The sequence below is a fragment of the Carya illinoinensis genome, chromosome 7 (genome assembly GCF_018687715.1).
Source record: "Carya illinoinensis cultivar Pawnee chromosome 7, C.illinoinensisPawnee_v1, whole genome shotgun sequence".
Lineage (NCBI taxonomy): Eukaryota > Viridiplantae > Streptophyta > Magnoliopsida > Fagales > Juglandaceae > Carya > Carya illinoinensis.
In genome coordinates this window covers 25,878,248-25,898,085 of record NC_056758.1, presented here as the reverse complement: position 1 = coordinate 25,898,085, position 19,838 = coordinate 25,878,248, and the positions used below count along the sequence as shown (strand labels likewise).

General features: G+C 37.3%; 1 protein-coding gene across 1 annotated transcript; it reads right to left on the bottom strand.

The window, feature by feature from the left end:
- Window positions 1-17,665: 17,665 nt before the first annotated feature.
- LOC122316268 lies at window positions 17,666-18,016 on the bottom strand. The gene has a single exon (XM_043132800.1). It carries the CDS (start codon window positions 18,014-18,016, stop codon window positions 17,666-17,668), a length of 351 nt encoding a protein of 116 aa, XP_042988734.1.
- Window positions 18,017-19,838: the final 1,822 nt, after the last annotated feature.

Here is a 19,838-nt window from a genome sequence, read left to right as displayed (position 1 = left end):
TCGACCAAACAACCCAACAGATAAAAACACATTTAAACACCAACATGAATACATGCACAGGCTGAAACATGCATGACAAAATCCATCACTTTCTTCATAAATGACTATTTTTTCAACGCATGCCAAAAATTCCATTTGGCTCAAAACAAGCTCATTAAAGAAACAACTGCCATTTTCCTAGAAACTTTCCAAAGTACAAACTACCATTTTTCCAAAAAATGGTTCACATATTCATTTATCAAATCTGCCATTTTTCTAGAAAATAAGCCATTATCCAAATTATCCCGTATGCACCATGATCTCCCTTAGGAACCATCCGCACACTCTGACTCCCGTCGTCACATCACGGGTAACTATCCTGCGTGTGACTTCGAAAAGAGCGATACCTAGCTTCGTACCCAATGCATTTGTAACCAGGCATCTTCTAGCCCTCGCTAGTGGAGGGGCTACGAGTCGACGCAAAAGTGTTACCATCTCGTCCAATCCCGTTGTCGCCCAACGACAACTCAAGAGACGTCACTCAGTTGTATCCACTCCCAAGTGACTAGAGGAGCTCCACCTAGATAATGCCTCATCTCGGTTTGGGTTCGTGCTACGCACGCACCAAAAAATCATTTTCAACATAAAACCCCAATTTTCATTCATGTGATATGCGAATGCATGCAACAATGTAATGAATGCCATGACATAATACTCAACAGATAAAGAATACCCAATCACAGCCCAACTCCACAATATATACCCATCCTCCAATCCGACCCAAAAACCAAACTCCTCGGGCCCAAGGCCCGGCACAACCAAACAGACTGCAGCAAAATATGTTAGGATAAAAATGTATTTAAATCTCATTAAATTCTTTGAAAAATTACTTACAATGGTGAAAAGGCAAAATTCTAGAAGATCGAAGCGCATAAGCACTAGATTAATGCCAAAAGTGAACCTGAAATAAAATCATCAACAAGCACGATTTTTTGGACTGAAAATGAGACTTGAAAAAAAGAAATTTGAAGTGAAATTTTGTGGAAGAAAAGGGTTGATTTACAAAATAAAACTAGAAGATAAAGGCTAGACAATGGGGTTCACAGCAGAGAAAATAACCAAGAAAAAATATCATATCAAAGCCCACAGTTTGGGATTAAAACAGGGAGGTTTGAGGCCAAAAACAGAGTAAGGTTCATGGGTTTGGGGGAGAAAATAGGGCACAGGTAAGGCAAAAAAACAACTAAAAATGAAAGGGTTTCACAACATAAATTTGAAATGCTAATGGATGATAGAAAGAGAGAAGGAGACGGGCATGGAGCACACAGACAGACTGCAAATGAAGAGAAAAATAGAAGAAAAAATAAATGCAAGGAGAAAGAGAAAAGCACAGTTTTAGAACAAAGGAGAAATTGGAAACAAAGGGGATTAAAATGGGATGTACTAGACAAAAAGAAATGGAGGAGCTGTGGCACAACACCAATTAGCAGATAACAAAAAGAAGAAAAAGAAATGGGAAGAAGTAGCAGCATGCAGCACAACAGAGGAGAAAAAGAAGAAACTGGAAGAAAGAAGAAGAAGAAGAAGAGTAGCAGCATTCTAAATGCAGAAGAACAAAGAGATGAAACCAAAAGAAGAAGGAAAAAAAAACTGGAAATGAGAAGAAGCGGCAGTGCATGGGCAGAGAAGAAGAAAGGAAGAAGAAGGAAAAGAAACAAAGTCATAATCACTGGCCAAAAAGGGCACCGTTCAAGATGAAGGGGGCTAAAATCCAACAAGTGGGTTGGGCTTCAAGAAGTTGAATGGGCTGGGCCCAAAACAGAAATTAAAATACACTAAACAAGTCCAATCCAAAAAATAAAGGCCCAATAAAATAAAAATGGTACAATAAAATAGATAAAAGACAAATAAAAACATTACAGCTAAATATTAATAAAAATAAACAATAAACTAAATTAAAATAGAGAGCAATTTAAATAATAAACAATAATTAATATCAAGAAAAACACATTAAAATAAATTTCACAATTTAGAAATCATGAAATGAAACAACGCTAATCGTATCAATTTTTTTTTTTTAAAAAGAACCAATACTAATAATAAATAAAATAATTATTATTTAAAACACATGAAACTACGGGATATCACACCTCCACATATGTCATTAAGAGAAATGACATATCAAATCCCAAACTACACTAATGGGCACATGTGTGCCCTTTGTGTGCAATGGACTTTTTTCCTTAAGTCCAATCTTTTTGTGCCTTTTTCTCAAGGGTAATATGGTCTTTCAACACCTCATAAGATCCACTTGGACCCATGTAATGCCAGTCCTTGTGGTGGGACTTTTAGAAAATGATTTTATGAAAAAAGACGGGAATTACCGTTCGTTTTGAAATTTATTTTCCTTCCATGCCAGGATACGAAAGACTCCATGCTTTTGAATAAAAAATATTTCTTAATTTAAAAGATTACAACGGAAAACATGAAGTTTTATAATTAAAATCTCTCATGCAAAATGTTTTGCCTAGACTTCCGTGCTCTTCTTTTTGGGCTGTATCCGTCCTGATGCATCATGCTCATCTTGTCCCTAGGAGGGCATATATAAAAACTAAAATGAATCGATGACTCATAAACATTACTTCATACAGTTAAAATATAAAAACATAGATATTCAGTCATGCATTCATCATTCCATGTATATCATACATAGACATTCATTTCATTTTAAAAAGTTGCGAGGTGTGGTTTTTCTTTAAAAAAATTTCTTCTCATAAAACAGTTCCTCACACCTCGCTGCCTTCATTTCTTAAAGAGTTTTATCATGCATACACCCTTTCTTAACATGTATATATTCTTTCTTATCGCTTTCATTAGTCGTTGCACACTGTTACACCCCGTGTGTGAAGTCTTTTGGACCTTGATTCCACCCATGACCACAGGTTATGAATCCATTCCGTCAGGGTGCAACACTAGGTGCACTACTAGTGCTACTTACCTGTTATTACAATCTGTCCAGTCCAGTCCTTTGGTACCTTTATCCATTCATTCATGTGACTGTTATGTATTTTCATACATTAAAGCATTCAATCCTTTCATTCATTTCAGTCCTTTCTAGTTCTTTCATTCCTTCAGTCCACTCATTCGTAAAAGTTAGTTAAAAAATATGAGCTTAAACATCATTTTTCATGGCATCCTTTAAAATATCAGTTCATACATCCTTTAAAACATCAGTTTGTAGGGACATTTAAAACTCTTTATTCGCGTCACTTAAAGCATAAGGCCTAAGTCTCACATTTCATTTCATGAAAATACATCTAGTACTTACTATGTATAACATCCATTCATATGCATACACTTACATACTTGGAATGTGTAAAAAATGGCTACCAAGGAGGGCTGTTTCATACTTATACTTGAAAACTTATACTTAACGTTTTTTTGTAAAATGTAGTCTGTGTCGTTTTGTAAAGCATCGTAAAGGAAAAGCATTTTATTTCATTTTCATTTATTTGGAAAATTCTAGAAGAGTATGAACATAATACTTACCTAGACTCCATGTATACTCATTTCATGCAGTTCATTCATGTGTGTGTCGGATGACAACCTACATGCATACACATAACCTTAACGTCATTCTCTATCTAGTACATAAGAATCTATATTAGAAATAGAACTACACTTCATTGGAACAATCTCCATCCATCCTTGTGTTCTTACGTGTTATTTACTATGCTAAAACTTTTGGGATTTATTTACCATCACTACCTCCATCTTCTATGTCTTCCTCATCACGTTTCCTCTTTCTGGGACCCAATCTAGCGTTCTACTTTGAGATTTTATCTTTTAAAGTGAACCTTCGTGATTCACCTTAGAGTTAAGACACTAATACTTTCATCTTACTCTCCTATAACCCTATTTGATGCATGACTCAGACTAGTTAAGTCACGTATTTCGATCCTAGACAACATACCCATTATTACCTTCATGCATCCTAGCCCATACTAAATCCATATTCTCATCCATACATGCCACATGACTTTAAGCCAACTCTAAGACTTAAACATCGTGTAGCTATGCTTAGGACAGATTATCCATTATATATGATAAATCCGTCCGGTACATGTGTCTCACCAGATACACATGTACCTTACCCTTTATCACCTAAGATCAACTTATAGTCTGACGAACGTTCGCTTGTATAAACAAGCTCCATACTTTGATACCAATTACCAACTTCTGCTCAAACCCGGTCAGTAGGACCTTCCTACTTCCCGGCCCTTTACAAGTTCATCCCAACAATTGACATGATAGGGCTTCATTCACAACATCTATATCACATCATGTAGCTCGAGATTACTCCCAAGTTATATCGTGACACCCGTCACTATGACAAGGTCACATCACAACTACTTCGAGGCACCGTTTCATAGTTCTTGACACTATACCGTACACTCTATGCTCCTCAACTACGACATCCAAACCTTTGTGACACGTCGTTATGTGTATCACGACACTGCATAGAATACACTTCACGTGAACTCTCCTCTATCCACACTAGGCCACATGTCACTACGACGCATGCCACATGGTGCTTTGCCGCATTACATGGTGTGTACTCCCTTCACAACACTACACCGCATCACAACTATGGCACACACCTCATACCCATACTTCACAGCATAGTCCACAACACTACGCAGCACACTACATAATTATGCCCAACACTTCACTACACAGCGAATTCTACAATACTAACAGCACAGTTCATAACCTATCAACTAAAATTTATCATGAATAACGAGGGATAGAGAATTATACCATCGATGGGATAACTCGTATGTTGCTTGTTTCCCATCATGGTCAAAGGCTTCAGAAGAGTCGTACAGGCGGTTAAACTGCCTACAGTGGTGATTGGCCACTTATAGTGGTTGTCCACTGTGCATGGTGGCTGTTTGAGCATGTGGGTTGGTGGAATTGGAAGGGGTGGCCATGGGAAGGCTCATGGTGGTCTCGGAATGGTGGTGAGGGGTGGAGCACTGTGGTATCTCACTATGAACAGTGCACCATGATGTTGAGGGAGGCTATAGGATTTCGTTGGGAGCTAGGGAGAGGAAGAGGGAGGCTAGTGGTGGTGCTTGGTGGGGCCAGTGAAGGAAATCGTGGGTTTCATGTGTGTGTGCGTGAGGTGGTGCAACGGAGAGGGAGAGAGTTGGGGGAAAAGGAGACCATGGAGGTGGAGCCGGTGAGGTTGTGGTGCCGGTGGAGGTACTTGGAGGCCCAGTTGGGCACGTACGGCAATTTAAGTTCGGAGAGCTGCGTGGAACTCACCAGTGGGAGAAGGGACTCGCTAGCGAGGAAGGGAGCTGCCGGTGGTGGAGGTGAGGTTGGGCGACGCATGGCCGCGCCGGCTGGGCTGAAGAAGCACGGTGGAAAGAAGAGAAAGCTTTCCATTGGAGAGAGAGAGAGAGAGAGAGAGAGAGAGAGAGAGAGAGAGAGAGAGAGAGAGAGAAGAAGAAGAAGAAGAAGAAGAAGAAGAAGAAGAAGAAGAAGAAAGGAAAAGTGAAGGGAAAAAGCTAGGGCTTGAGTATTTAATTCAGGCCATTCACCTTGGGATCTACAAATTACTCTAATGGTGAGTTTAAATACTGATTTGAAAATGTTTAAGCATTTATTTAATTTAAAACACTAAAAGGAATTAAGATAGAATATTATTTTATCAACTAAAGTTCATAAAATAGTATTCCTTCATCATTAATTAAAATGATAAAGTCTTGTTAATTATTTAAAGAGAATAAATCCATTTAAATTAATTTAGAGTTTTCAACATAATTTAAATCTTGTAATATTTTTTAAATGACTAAAATCATTTAAATTAAATATTTTTTCACAATTATAATATTTTTGGAGCTCTTCAAAAATATTATAATTGTCTTATTTAAAATTAAGTTTAGTCCAATGATATTGAAAATATCACATATAATTATTTCCAGGACATTTAAAATATTCATAAGCTTTAAAATACTAGACTTGCTTTAAAAATCTGCTTGGTATCTTTTAAAAAATACGCCATTGAGGTTCGACACGTAGAACGAGGTTCATAACTATAAAAGAATGAAGTAGTGGGTTGTTATAACCCATACCAAGCCTTGGATGAATTTGGTTTAAAAAACCAAACCAAAACCTCAAACGGATTTCACCCTAAGTACTAGTTGGATGGAAACCAAATGAGTTGAGTTTCAACCTCCCTTCTGCCCATGGCTGAGCCACCACCCCACGCCATCTCCATCACCACCCAATCCCCAAGAGGCCCTCATGGTCATCATGAGCATTTGACCACTTCCCTTCACTCCTTTCATTTGAGTTGTCACTTCATGATCACTTAGCAGCCAACCATGAACCCTTCCCTCACTTGAAAAGCCTTTCAAGAATAGCTCACGACTTGCACAAAATAGCCATGAAGAAAGAACAAGAGGAGGAGTTAAAGCCATGATCAAAACTGCCCAAGAAACCACCCATGAACCCAGTCAGCTTCATGCTTGTTTTTCTTCTCTTCCTTCTGCACCACAACCTAATAAGCTCCCTTAGGATCAATGTAAAGTTATGGTGATTTTAGGGTACTATTCACCCTGCACAAGTGACACAAGATGATGGAAGGTAAGTTGAAGTTTCAGCTCCTCACACCACCGCCCACATCACCCAATCCCCAAGTGCTTAGGCTAGCATCTCCTCCCCCTTTGCAGCCTATAAAAAGAACTTCCACCCCCCTCATTTTCTCCACACCTCATCTCCAAGCTCCTCTTGAGCATTGAGAGCCATCTTTCCCCTTAGTTCTTGAGAGAAACTAAAAGGAAGAGTGTTCTTGAAGTTCTTTGTATTCTTGTGTTGGAAGCTTGACTGAGCCACTAAATTTGTAAGTTTTCTTACCCTAGATCTTATTTTACATTTCAAGTCTTGTTTTCAAGTATTGTAATACATTTTGGTTAAGTTTAGATAAGGATACCATGCTTAATTCAAAATTGGGTTCATTAAGAATAATTCAAGAGTTTAAATTATTTTAAGTGAAAATTTTGGTTATGGCAAGTCTTAGTATATTATGATATGATTTATTAATGTATTAGAATGATCCTTGAAGGTTTGATTTTGAAATTAGAAACATGACATGATAAGTTTTGATTCTAGCTTGTGTTGATCATCAAGCATGCTTGGTTTTTTTATTAAGATATAATTAAGGCATGAAGTTTTGATCTATTCTATGGTTGATCCATGAGCACTTAGAAAGCCTTGTAATTGGGATAAGAATGAAAATACATGTTTTGGATGAATTTTGAAAGCATGCCTTTATGATTAATGGAGGATTAATAAAAATTAAGGTTTTTGGTCATGATTAAGTGTTGGGATGAACTTGCTCACCCAAGAGTTTGCTTCAATCATGTCATTAAGGACTATAGGGATGATTTGAGATTTAAGAAAATGCATAAGCATGCATTCATAGGGATCAATTATTGAAAACACACTTAAGCATCAACTAGAGTGTATGCCATGGGTTGGGTATGTTTGAGCTAGTTCCACTTTGAATTTTACAATTTTAAGAGTATAGATGCTTTTAGAATATGAAAACTATAAGGTCCATAAAATTTGGTTAAATTTGAGATTCGTTTGCAAATAGAGAAAAATTTAGGATCTTAGTGGCAATTTTTGAGAGTTTAGAGATATTTTAGTAAATACCCATTTTTTAAACCTTTTGATTATGAACACTGTGATACCCTATTTTTACATGTATTTTCACTGAAGGAGTTTTTTTAATTTAATTTATATATTAGCTCTTTTATTTTAAATTATTGTATTTTAATTGGTTTTATTTTAGTTTGATGTGTTGTTTAATTTATTTTAGTCATTTTATGGTTTTTAAAATCGTTTTTGTCGGATCAGTTTTTAGATTCCGGAGGTGAGGATTGGACCTCATTTCTTTTCCCTCATCTTTTCTTTTTCTTTTCTCTTTTTCTTTTTCCCTTTTTCTTTTTTCTTTCTTTTTTCTTTCTTTTCTTCTTCTTCTTTTTCCTTCTCCTCTCCCGCTCTCCCTCTCTTCGCGTCGCCATCCAGTTGAGCCACCCAGACCCACCGCCGCCAGCCGACGTGGCCGACACAACCACCACCGTTTGACTCCCCTTCGGACGGCGCACCACCCCACCAATTTCTAGCCCCATCCGAGCCGTCGTTAACCCCCTACAACCCATCTAAACGGCTTTGAGCCATTTCCGGTGTCGTCGCTCCACCTCCGGCCACCATCTTTTTACCACTTCATTGCCTACCTCTTGTCATCCTAACCCACCCATTTCAAGTCCCAATCCATTGCCGGAGCAGCTCCCACGAGCTCAACTCCGATCTGCCACTTTTTGCACTTCCACCGCCATTTCCACAGCCACCCATGGCCAAAACTCATTTCCAATAGCTTCATAAACATCTCTAAGCCATTCCCCATCAATTTCGTGTCTTGGTTTGTCCCCGTACGAAAGTGGGCAATTTACAACCCACGGCCACAGTGTAAAATACACTGTTACGTTACTTTTTCTCCGCCGTTTGCAACGTTGTGATCCTTTGAAAAATACCTTATAGCGCTGTAAGTATTTTCCAAACTCTATTTTAGATTTAAATATATTTTTACTCTTACAATAAATTATTTGACTGGTTGGTTGATTCCGGACTGAGTCCGAGGAGTTCGGGGGTCGGATGGATTGAGGATGGAGTTGTTTGGTTTATTGATTTGTGATTGGTTGGATGATTTGTATTTTGAGGCGTGCATTGCATGACGCATTCATGTGCAGTTTATTTAATTGAGAAAATCCAGTTTTATTTGTGTAAAATAGATTTTCGGGTGCGTGTGTATCATGACCCCAAGCCGAGATGGGGTATTATCTCGGTGGAGCTCATTTGATCACTCGAGAGTGTAGTATACTGAGTGACGTCCCCTGGGTTGTCGCTGGGCGACAACGGGAGCGGGCAGGATGGTAACGCTCTCGTACCAACTCCGTAGCCTTTCACTGGCCAGGGCTAGAGGATGCTTGGCTACGTACGTGCGGGGCGCGAAACTGGGCATCACTCATTAAGAAGTTACAAGCATGGTCGCTACTCGTGATGTGACGATGGGAGCCAGGGTGTGCGGATGACCCCTAGGGGAGGTCATGGTGCATTCAAATTAATTGGTTATTGAATTGAGTTGGATTTGGGCCAAATGAGACTTTTGGCTTGAGTTGGAAAGTAATACGTTTTTGGGGCCAAATGGGATTTTTGGGGTGCGTGGAAAAATGCGGTTTACGGGTCATGTGCATTTGCATTCTTTCATGCATATTGTTCGAGTTTAATATGTTTTTATCTAGTGGCATTTGGATCTTTACTTACCTACGGCACCATTTTTGGTACCGTAGATTTTGATACAGAGGTCGAGAAGGAGAAGGAGGTTGAGCCCAAGGAGGCGGCTCTGCCAGAGTATTGAGTTGAAATTTATGCCTTGTTGTTAGGTTTGAAACGATAATTGTGGCTTGGGGGCGTCACAAACACATTCCCGTATTGGTATAAATCCTAATTTAGTATGAATTTGATTTCAGCCGCTACGACATTTCAAACTCAGTAAGTTTATAAGTTGGCCTCTAACTTACACCTTGATGAGTTATTTATGATTTATTGATAAATGTCATATTTGTGTTATAATTGTCATTTTAAGCATAAAATATCATGTTATATAATACATTGAGTGCATACTTACATGGCGTGATATTTTTACCATTTTTAGCATATTGTATATAAATGTCATTTTCACATGAAAGCTTGCTACATATGCACATGTCATGAAATACATTTTTCAAGCATAGTATGAGAATAATTTTTGTCATAACCCCAAAAGATAGGATGAAAAATTATCCTAGTGGAACTCCTCTATCCACCCTGAAGTGTTAAGAATTGAGTGATAACCCTGAGTTGACGAAGAACAGTCAATGGGCTTTGAATAGGTTCTTTTTAAAGAATGCCGGACCGAAGTCAAATGTTATGACACCTAAGACTGGTGGGTGTACATGTTATGATGTTATGTTATGTTATCAATGCATTGAGAATCAGTCTGCAGATAACGTAGATTCAACGTGAGTTGTACTATAGTCACCATTAGGTACTCACAGTGCATATGGGGAACTGTGACGATACCACATGATATGATGTTACGATTAAGTAGGAATTGCTAAAAATGATGAAATGTATGTTGTTTTGCCAATAAAGTGAAAAATATTCTCTATAAGAAAATATGTCTCTTAGTTTTTCTAAAAATATTGAAGAATCTGGATGGGAGGTATACACTACTTTTTCCACATTACATGCATTTCATATTTATCATTCACCATGCATAATTTATCTTTGTGTACATTAGTTGTTTAACTTATTGATATTTTAAGTAAATCTTACCCCTTTTGGACCCACTATCATAAAATGATAGAAGTTGTGTTAGGGTTCGAGGGGGACAGACTGTATGGAACGATAGATCCAACTGATTGAGGAGGAGCTAAACCTTGAGAAAAGATTGGACCTTATCCTGATGTTCATAGCACTAACCCTTCATGCTGTAGAGTGCATGAAATAGTTGATCTAGTTTTGGAGATTTTTTTATGATGATTAGTTATAATAAGATTATGCTACTATTTGGTTTGAACTTATGATGATTATTAATGAGTTGTGATGTTTTTAATTATTCTAGTATAAGTTTTGTTTTGTCACCCTTAATCTACTAGTTGCACTTATAGGATGTATTGCATGTTAACTGTCATGTACGAGGGTATGCAATCTTGTGTTGTATGTCTCAATATTCTAAATTTATGTTCCATCCCAAGCAGAGGTTGGGGGCGTCACATTTGGTCTCCTCCTCCTCTTTATAGCAACAAAGTCCTTAAAGTTGAAGTAATGATTGCAATCATTTAAAACCCATATTACCCCTACTATGACATCCTAGGTCTATGGAATGTCGATGCTGAAATCAATCACCACGTGGTCAGCTACAACATTAACCTTATCTTTTAGAGCAAGTTGCTCTCTAAGGCATTTCTGAGCAAGTTGCTAGGATGCTCAGCACTCCCATGCAAGCGTGTATAGCACTATGGTCAGCCATCTTGAGCACTGATGTCGAGTGAGAATTCCGAGCAACACACCAAGCAAGCTTTCTAAGCACTACAGTGAACAACACACTGAACAATACAACGATCAGCCTTCTGAGCAATATGCTTGGTATTCTAAATAATTGTGTCAAGCAACATGCTCAACTATTTCGAGCAATATACTCGGTCAGTTTGAGCAATTGTACCAAGCACATGCTTGGTCATTTCAATCAGTTGTGTTGAGCAACATGCTCAATCATTTTAAGCAAGTGTGTTCAAATGCTCCTTAAATCTTATTGTTTGGTTTTGGCTCAATGCTCATAAGTTTCTTACCTTATTCTAAGTCTGGGATCCAACTTTTGACATGGCGTGTTATGCATATAAAACAAAAATACTAATTTACAGAATTTAAAATTAATAGAGTAATTATTATATACCTTATCTTCAAAACTAGAATTAATTTAGTAATTAATATGTCGAGTATTATAGCTCCCACACCCTTATAAAAATTTCATCCTCGGAATTCAACTTAATGAATATAAAATAGTGGCATTACTTGGCTATTTAAATAAGTGTGGATAATTCTTTCTTATTTCACTTTCTAGCTCCTAGGATGCCTCCTCAGGTGCATGATTTCTCCACAAAAATTTGACAATCAAGATTTTCCTAGTTCTTAATTGATGCTCTTTGAAATCCAATATTTCCACCTAAATTTCTATAAAGACCAATTTCTCTCGTATTTTCAAAGGTTGGTACTCAATGATATGTGTGGGGTCATTGACGTACTTTCTCAAACTGGATATGTGGAACATGTTACGGACTTTGGAAAATTTTGGTGGTAATATTTGGTAGGCTAATTTCCCTACCTTTTCCAATATTTTGAATGGCGCTATGAATGTTGGGATTAGCTTTTCCTTTATTCCAAACTGTGTAATGCCTTTCATTGGTGCTATCTTGACAAATACTCTTTCTTTGATGTAAAATTCTAGATCTGGTTTTCTATTGTCCGCATAGCTTTATTGGTTTGTTGGATGATCTCTGGTCCAAGAATACTTCGCTCGCCTACTTCATCTTAATAAAGAGGTGTGCAACACTTTTTCCCATACTCTATGGAGCCATGCCTATGTCGGAATGGAAGTGATTATTATAGGTAGACTCCACTAATGGTAGATAAGTGTCCAATTTTACTTTAGATCTAGGGTGCAAGCTCTTATCATATCTTCCAATATTTGGAATTTCATTATGATTGGCTGTCTATTTTTGGATTAAATGTTGTACTAAAATTCAATCTGGTCTCGATGGCCTCCTGCATGCTTCTCTAGAATTTTGAGCTAGAACAAGGATATGATGGATATCGGAACTCCATGAAGATGAATAATTTCTTAGATATATTGCTCTACCAGCTTGTTTATTGAACTTTTGAATTAATTTGGTAAAAAGTGGGCTGAATTGGTTAATTGGTCCACTACCCAGCTTGTTTATTGTCCTGTTGATGTTCTGGATCCTGTTACGAAATCCATAATAATTTAGTCCCACTTCCATTACGGGATTTTCAATAGTTGCAAGAGTTTTGCGGGTTTCTAGTGTTCTACTTTGATTTGTTGGCAAGTCAAGCACCTTGCTACAAATTGTGCAATCTCTATTTCCATTTTATTCCACCATAAGCTCAATTTTAAGTCTCGGTACTCTTTTGTACTTTCCAGAATGTGCTAAATAAATGGATCAGTGGACTTCATACAGGATGACCTTCTTGATTTCATTGTCACTAGGGACGCAAACCCTCTCTTGGTATTTCAAGATTCCCTTTTTTGAGAGTTGGAAATCTTCATTTGAACTATCTGAAGGTCCAAAAAGGTACGATAAGAAATTTTTAGTGTTCATATCAAGTTATGAATTCAATTTTGGAGATGTCTTCTTCCTCAATTTTGAGCTGATGGTATCCTGACTTTAAATCTATCTTTGAAAATATGCTTGCACATTGAAGTTGATTGAATAGATCATCACTTCTGGTTAGTGGTTACCAATTATTGATTGTTACCTTGCTTAACTCATGGTAGTCAATGCACATTCTCATGGTTTTCTTCTTCTTTTTGATGAAGAGTAATGGTACTCCCTAACATGATACACTTGGTCGGATAAATCATTTGCTTATGAGTTCTTCGAGTTCTGCTTTAATGAAGAACTTGTTGATATGGATTCAATTTTTCCTGCTATTGTGATACATAATGAACATGGGGGAGATGTACTGAAAGAAAAAGTTAATATTTTTTAAAGTGGTGAACCAGAAACTGATGATATGAGACTAGAACAACAAGCAGAATAACCTCTTTCAGAACCACCTGTAGAAAATCAATTAAGAAGATCAACTAAAGAGCTGAGTGTGCTTTGCATGTAGATGGTGGGAGAGATAGAATGTTTTCAAGAGGCTATATAGCAGGTCAAGAAAATAAGTGTTTAAGAGCCATGCAAGAAGAGATGAAATCTCTACATAAGAACCATACCTATAAGTTGGTAGAACTACCAAAGGGTAAAAAAGCACAGGAAAATAAATGGGGTTTCATATTGAAGATTGAGCCAAATAGCTCACAACCAAGGTACTAGGCACAATTGGTTGTGAAGAGGTTTAGTCATAAGGAAGGCATTGATTTTTGAAAAAAAGAAAAAATTGCCTATGGTAAAATTATCTTCTATAACAGTTGTCTTGGGTTTGGCTACTAGTATGAATTTTGAAATTAAACAGCCTAATGTGAAGATTGGTTTCCTCAATGGTGACTTGGATGAGAAAGAAAATATATATGGAGCAGCTAGAGGCATTTACAACAAAGGAAAAAAATATCATCTTGTGTGTTGGATGAAATAGAGTTTATATGGACTAACCTAGACAGTGGTACAAAAATCTTGATTCCTTTATGGTTGAGCACAAGTATAATAAAACTACTTTTGATCATTATGTATTTATTAACAAGTTCTCTAATGATTACCTTATTATTCCCTTGCTATATGTGGATGATATGTTGATAGTTGGTCGTGAATCTGAAAAACTTGACAAATTGAAAAGAGAATTGAGTAAGTCTTTTGCTATGAAAGACTTGGGACTCGAAAAATAGTTTCTTGGTATGAAAGTCTCTCGTTAAAAAAGAATGTAAAGTTGTGGCTATCTCAAAAAGGTTTATCAAGAATGTACTAAACTTGTCCAATATGGGCAAGGCAAAACAAGTGAGTTCTTCATGTGTAGGTCATTTGAAGCTAAGTTCAAAGTAGAGTCCTATAAGTTAAAAATGAGAAGGAAGAGATGTAAAGTGTGCCTTATACATCAACTATGAGTAGCTTAATGTATGCCTAGTATGCACAAGACCTGATATCGCTTATGCTATTGGAGTTTTTAGTCAATTCCTCTCTAATATTGGTAAAGAACATTAGGAAGCTATGAAATGGATTCTCAGGTATCTCAGAAGTACTTACAGGGTGTGTTTGGGAAATAGTAAGCCTATGTTTGATGGGTTTACATATGCAAATATGGTTGTTGACATTGACAAAATCATTGTCTATACAAAGATTTGAAGTATGTAGAGGAAAAGCAGGTTTGGTGAAGCCCCTCCCATAGTCAGGAGGGGGAGGTTTGTTAGGTGGGTCCCTTTATATGAGGGAAGCCCATGTGAGCCACTTAGTGATAATTTGGTAATTTATAAAAAGGTAGGGTTTTGTTTCAATGGTGATATGACATGTGCCTTAGTGAGTGAGAGGAAAGAGAAAGTAGAAAAGAAAGAGAGGGGCGTGCGGCACGGTACATGTAAAGATTGAGAATGTTTCTTTTCTTACACTTCCATAAGAGTTTTGAAGGATCATCTGTAGTCCAATTTGGATAAAATTTCAGTATGTTATTTCTAATGGTGAGTGCTTTGTTTTAACTATTGCTGATTGTTGAAATTCCTTTTTGTTCGTTTACTAAAAATACTCACTTGATGATATCTTTCTTATTGCTCTGGTTGATATCCACTTGTATGGTGATGATTATGTATTGAACCAAGAATATAGATATTCTTGGTATATTAGTAGCCTCTAGAGATTACTCTAGAGAAAACAATATATAAATCTATAATTGTTGGTGGTGGAAATTTTAACTAGACTAGGTCCCTTGGTTTTCCCTTCGCATTGGAGGGTTTTCCATGTAAGAATCTTTTGTGTCTTGGTGATTGCTTGATTTTCTTTATTCTATTTATGAGTTTATTTTTACTAGATTGCTAGTTTAATTTACACAAATAATGATAGAAAATATTTCGATGTATTTTTGGTGTTCACCCTAGCATGGTGCCACTCATCACATGACTCTAGAGTTCCAAAATCTTACTCTCCATGTTGATGAATATAGTGGACAGGATCACATTCATGTTGTAATGGCCAAGGTCTTTCCATTTCCCATGTTGGGCTCCCTTTTCTATCATTTTAATCTTGTATCTTTCATTTGCTTAACCTCCTACATGTTCCACTTTTTTTTTTCTTTCCAACCCAACAATATATAATACTAAAAGATAATATAGAGTTATTATAGAGCAAAAAGAAAAACTATGGGGGATCAAATCAAGTGTGGGACCAATAAAGAGAGTCATGCATAATAGGATCAAATCCTACATGTTCCACTTATTCAAAAGAATCTTCTTTTAGTTTCTAAATTTACAAAGATAATGGTGTTTTACTTGAATTTCATCATTGCTTGTTTTGCTTTTGCTAAGGACTACCCCATAGGGAATGTTCTACTCAAAGGCTAGAGTAAGGATGGCTTGTAACTGTGGCCGACAACTGCAACTCAGGCTCCTCTACTACTTTTGTTGGTGAATGGGCTTCTTTAGACCATCGGCATGATCGTTTGGGTCACCCCACTCTTTGTATTGTTCATCAAGTCCTTTGCTGTTTTCAACTTCCTCTTTTGAAAAATAAGGGTCAACCCATTTGCTCCTCTTGCCAGTAAGGTGAGAGACACCGTCTCCTTTAAAATTATTATTTGTGAACGTTTGGGGTCCTTCCCACGTATAATCAAATAATAGCAATCGCTATTATATTTCCTTTCTCTATGCTTGTCCTCAATATACTTGATTATTTTCCATGAAACTAAAGTTTGATGTAACCACTGTTTTTATCTTATTTTAAAAGCAAGTAGAACATTTTTTGGGTGCAAAAATTAAATCCATTCAAAGTGATTGAGGTGAATTTCGTAATTTACATAATATTCTTGTTTCCAATAGAATTCTTCACCAAATTTATTGTCGTTACACTCATTATCAAAATGATACGGTTGAAAGAAAGCATTGTCATCGTGTCGAAATTGGTCTCTCTCCTTGCTCACGCCTCTCTCCCTTTTAGATTCTGGGATGATGCTTTTCAATCATCCTGCTTTCTTACTAATCAATTACCCTGACTAATACTGGCCAAAAAAAGTCCCTATGAAATCCTTTTAAAAAAACACCTGATTATTCTTTTTTAAAAGTTTATGTATGTGTCTACTGACCTCTTTTTGTTTCTTTAGTACTTCTAAATTAGACTTCCATTCCAAGCCATGTGTTTTTATAGACTACTCTCCCATACAAGTTGGATACAAATGTCAAGAACCCATATCTGGTCTTATTTACATTGCAAGGCTTCACTCACCCATCCTATCCGTATGTATATAAGTTGAAAAAGGATCTATATGGTCTGAACTAGGCTCCCCAAGCATGGTATTTTTTGCTAAGTTCAAGATTGGTTAAGTTAGGCTTCACAATTTACAAGTCTTACTTTCACTATTTCCTTTACATTAATGTGTTAAGTTTCATGTTCTAGTCTATGTTGATGACATTTTAATCATTGGCACCTCCACTCATGCTAATCTCAGCCTCATTTCTCATCTTAAAGTCTTTTTTGCAGTAAAAGATCTTTGGAACCTTAGCTAGGGGTAGGCAACGAGGGCTTGCCCCTAGCTACCTCGCCTCCGTCTGCATGGAAGACCCATAGTTGGGGCAGGGGGTAGGTTGATCCCAACGGGGCACCGTCCTGCCCCCCGCTTTGCACCATTTCCCTATTTAATATAAAAAAAAATCTTTTTAATATTTATATAAATAATTTAAATAAATATATTGTATATAGATATATACAATTTGTTAAAAACTTGAAATTGAATTCAAGTTAATGGATTGCTTTGGCCTCCTAGGCCAACCTTTATATAGGAGACCAAGGTAATCCAATAGTCATACTTAAATAATGTGGTGCTTACTTCTAAAATAAATTCTACTGAGTTTATATTCTTTTTGAATGTATAAATTTTAATTTATAATTTAAATTATGTTATAATCTGAGTCTAAAAAAAACATTTAGACCCAAAAGTAATTTATAGACCCCATGGGTCATTGGGTTGAGTGAGGGTAGGGCGGGGTGCGATTTCAACCCACCTCCGCCTAGCGGGGCAGGGTACCCTGACCCTAGGATGTGGGGGCTGGGATAAAAACCCCACTCCCACTCTATGCGAGGTGGGGTACAGGGATTGGGCTACCCCGCACCGTATGATGCCGGTAGAACCCTTACTAAAATCGCACTAGTTCCTTGGTATAGGTTATATTCTCCTTGATCTGAAGTGGTTCATAATCAATAATGTGAATGGGGTCAATGATGTACTTCCTCAACATAGAAAGGTGAAATACATTATGCACCCCCGAAAGTATCAGTGGTAATGCCAGTCTATAAGCCATTGGTCCAATTTGATCAAGAATCTCGAATGATCCGATATACCTAGGGCTCAACTTGCCCTTCTTTCCAAATCTCATAATTCCTTTCATCGGTAAAATCCTCAGGAACACATTTTCTCCAATCTCAAACTCTAATTGGCAATGTCGATTATCTGCATAACTCTTTTGCTGACTCTGAGCTGCTTTCATTCTTGCCCTATTGAGCTCCACTTTCTCTATGGTTTTCTGAATGATTTCTAGCCCAAAGATTTGTCTTTCACCCACCTTGCCCAATATATAGGGGACTTACACCTTCTATCATACAATGCTTCATAGGGTGCCATTTTAATACTTGCCTGATAACTATTATTGTAAGTGAACTTGACTGATGGTAAATGTCGTATCCAGGTCCCCTTGAAATCCATAACACATGCCCTTAACATGTCTTCCAGAATTTGAATGGTCCTTTCTGACTGTCCATCTATCTAGGGGTGAAATGTAGTACTGAAATTCAACCAAGTACCCATGACCTCCTATAGGCTTCACCAAAACTTTGAAGTGAAATGTAGATCTCTATTCGACATGATGGATACCGGTACCCCATGCAATCTCACTATTTCCTATACATACAGGTCGTCTAGTTTTTGAATTTTATAAGAAACTTTAATGGACACGAAGCAAGCAGTCTTTGTCAAGCGATCCATGATCACCCATATTGCATCCTGTCCACTCAATGTCCTTGGTAGGCTTCTCACAAAGTCCATGAGGACATGCTCCCACTTCCATTTAGGAAGATGAAGTGGTTGCAATAATCCCGTTGGTCTTTGATGTTCAGCTTTCACTTACTGGCATGTTAGGCATTGTTCTACAAACTTGGAGACTTCTCTTTTCGTACAGTTCCACCAAAAAAGCTCTCTCAAATCCCTATATATTTTGGTGTCCTTGGATGGACTGTGTAAAATGAACGGTGTGCTTCCTCGAGAATTACCATTTTTAGTTCATCATTAGCTGGCACACACAATCTACCTTTGAACCTTAACACTCTATCATCTAAAATGCTCAACTCATCAGCTTTATTACCTTTGTCGATTCCTTCTACCAACTTCACTAACCCCAAATCTTCTTTCTAGGTGGCTCTAATTCTGTCTACCAAAGCTAGTTGAACCATCAAACTGGCTACAAAAGTTTACTGATCACTGGTGATAACCTAAATTCCTATTCTTTCTAATTCCATTAATAGCTGGTGTTGAGTTGTAATAGTTGCAACTATTGGTCCTCTTGACTTCCTACTTAGTGCATCGGTTACAACATTAGCTTTGCTTGGGTGATAATTAATGGTGCAATAATAATCCTTGATCAATTCCAACCATCTCCTTTGCCTCAAGTTTAGTTCCTTTTGGGTGAAAAAATACTTTAAACTCTTATGGTCCGTATAAATTTTGCACTTTTCCCCATACAAATAATATCTCCAAATCTTCAGTGTAAAAATGACTGCTGCCAACTCTAGATCATGTGTGGGGTAATTTTGTTCGTATGACTTCAGTTGTCATGAAGCATATGCTATGACTTTCCCATATTGCATTAATACACACCCCAAACCAAACCTCGATGCATCATTGTAAACCACAAATCCTCCACTAGCAATGAGAACTGTTAAAACTGAAGCCGTCACTAACCTTTATTTCAATGCTTGGAAGCTTTCCTCTCATTTTGGTGTCCACTCAAACTTGTTATTCTTCCTGGTGAGGGCAATGAGAGGGACTACTATCCTAGAGAATCCATCAATGAATCAACGGTAGTATCCCGCCAATCCTAAGAAGCTTCTAACCTCATGGACATTCTTCAACACCGACCAATTAATTACCGCTTCCACCTTCCCCAGGTCCACTAAAATGCCATCTTTTGAAACTAAATGTCCCAGAAATGCTATTGACTCTAGCTAGAATTCACACTTCTTCAACTTAGCAAATAACTTTTTATTTCTGAGTGTTCCAAGTACCAATTTCAAATGTTCTTCATGTTCAGCCTTGCT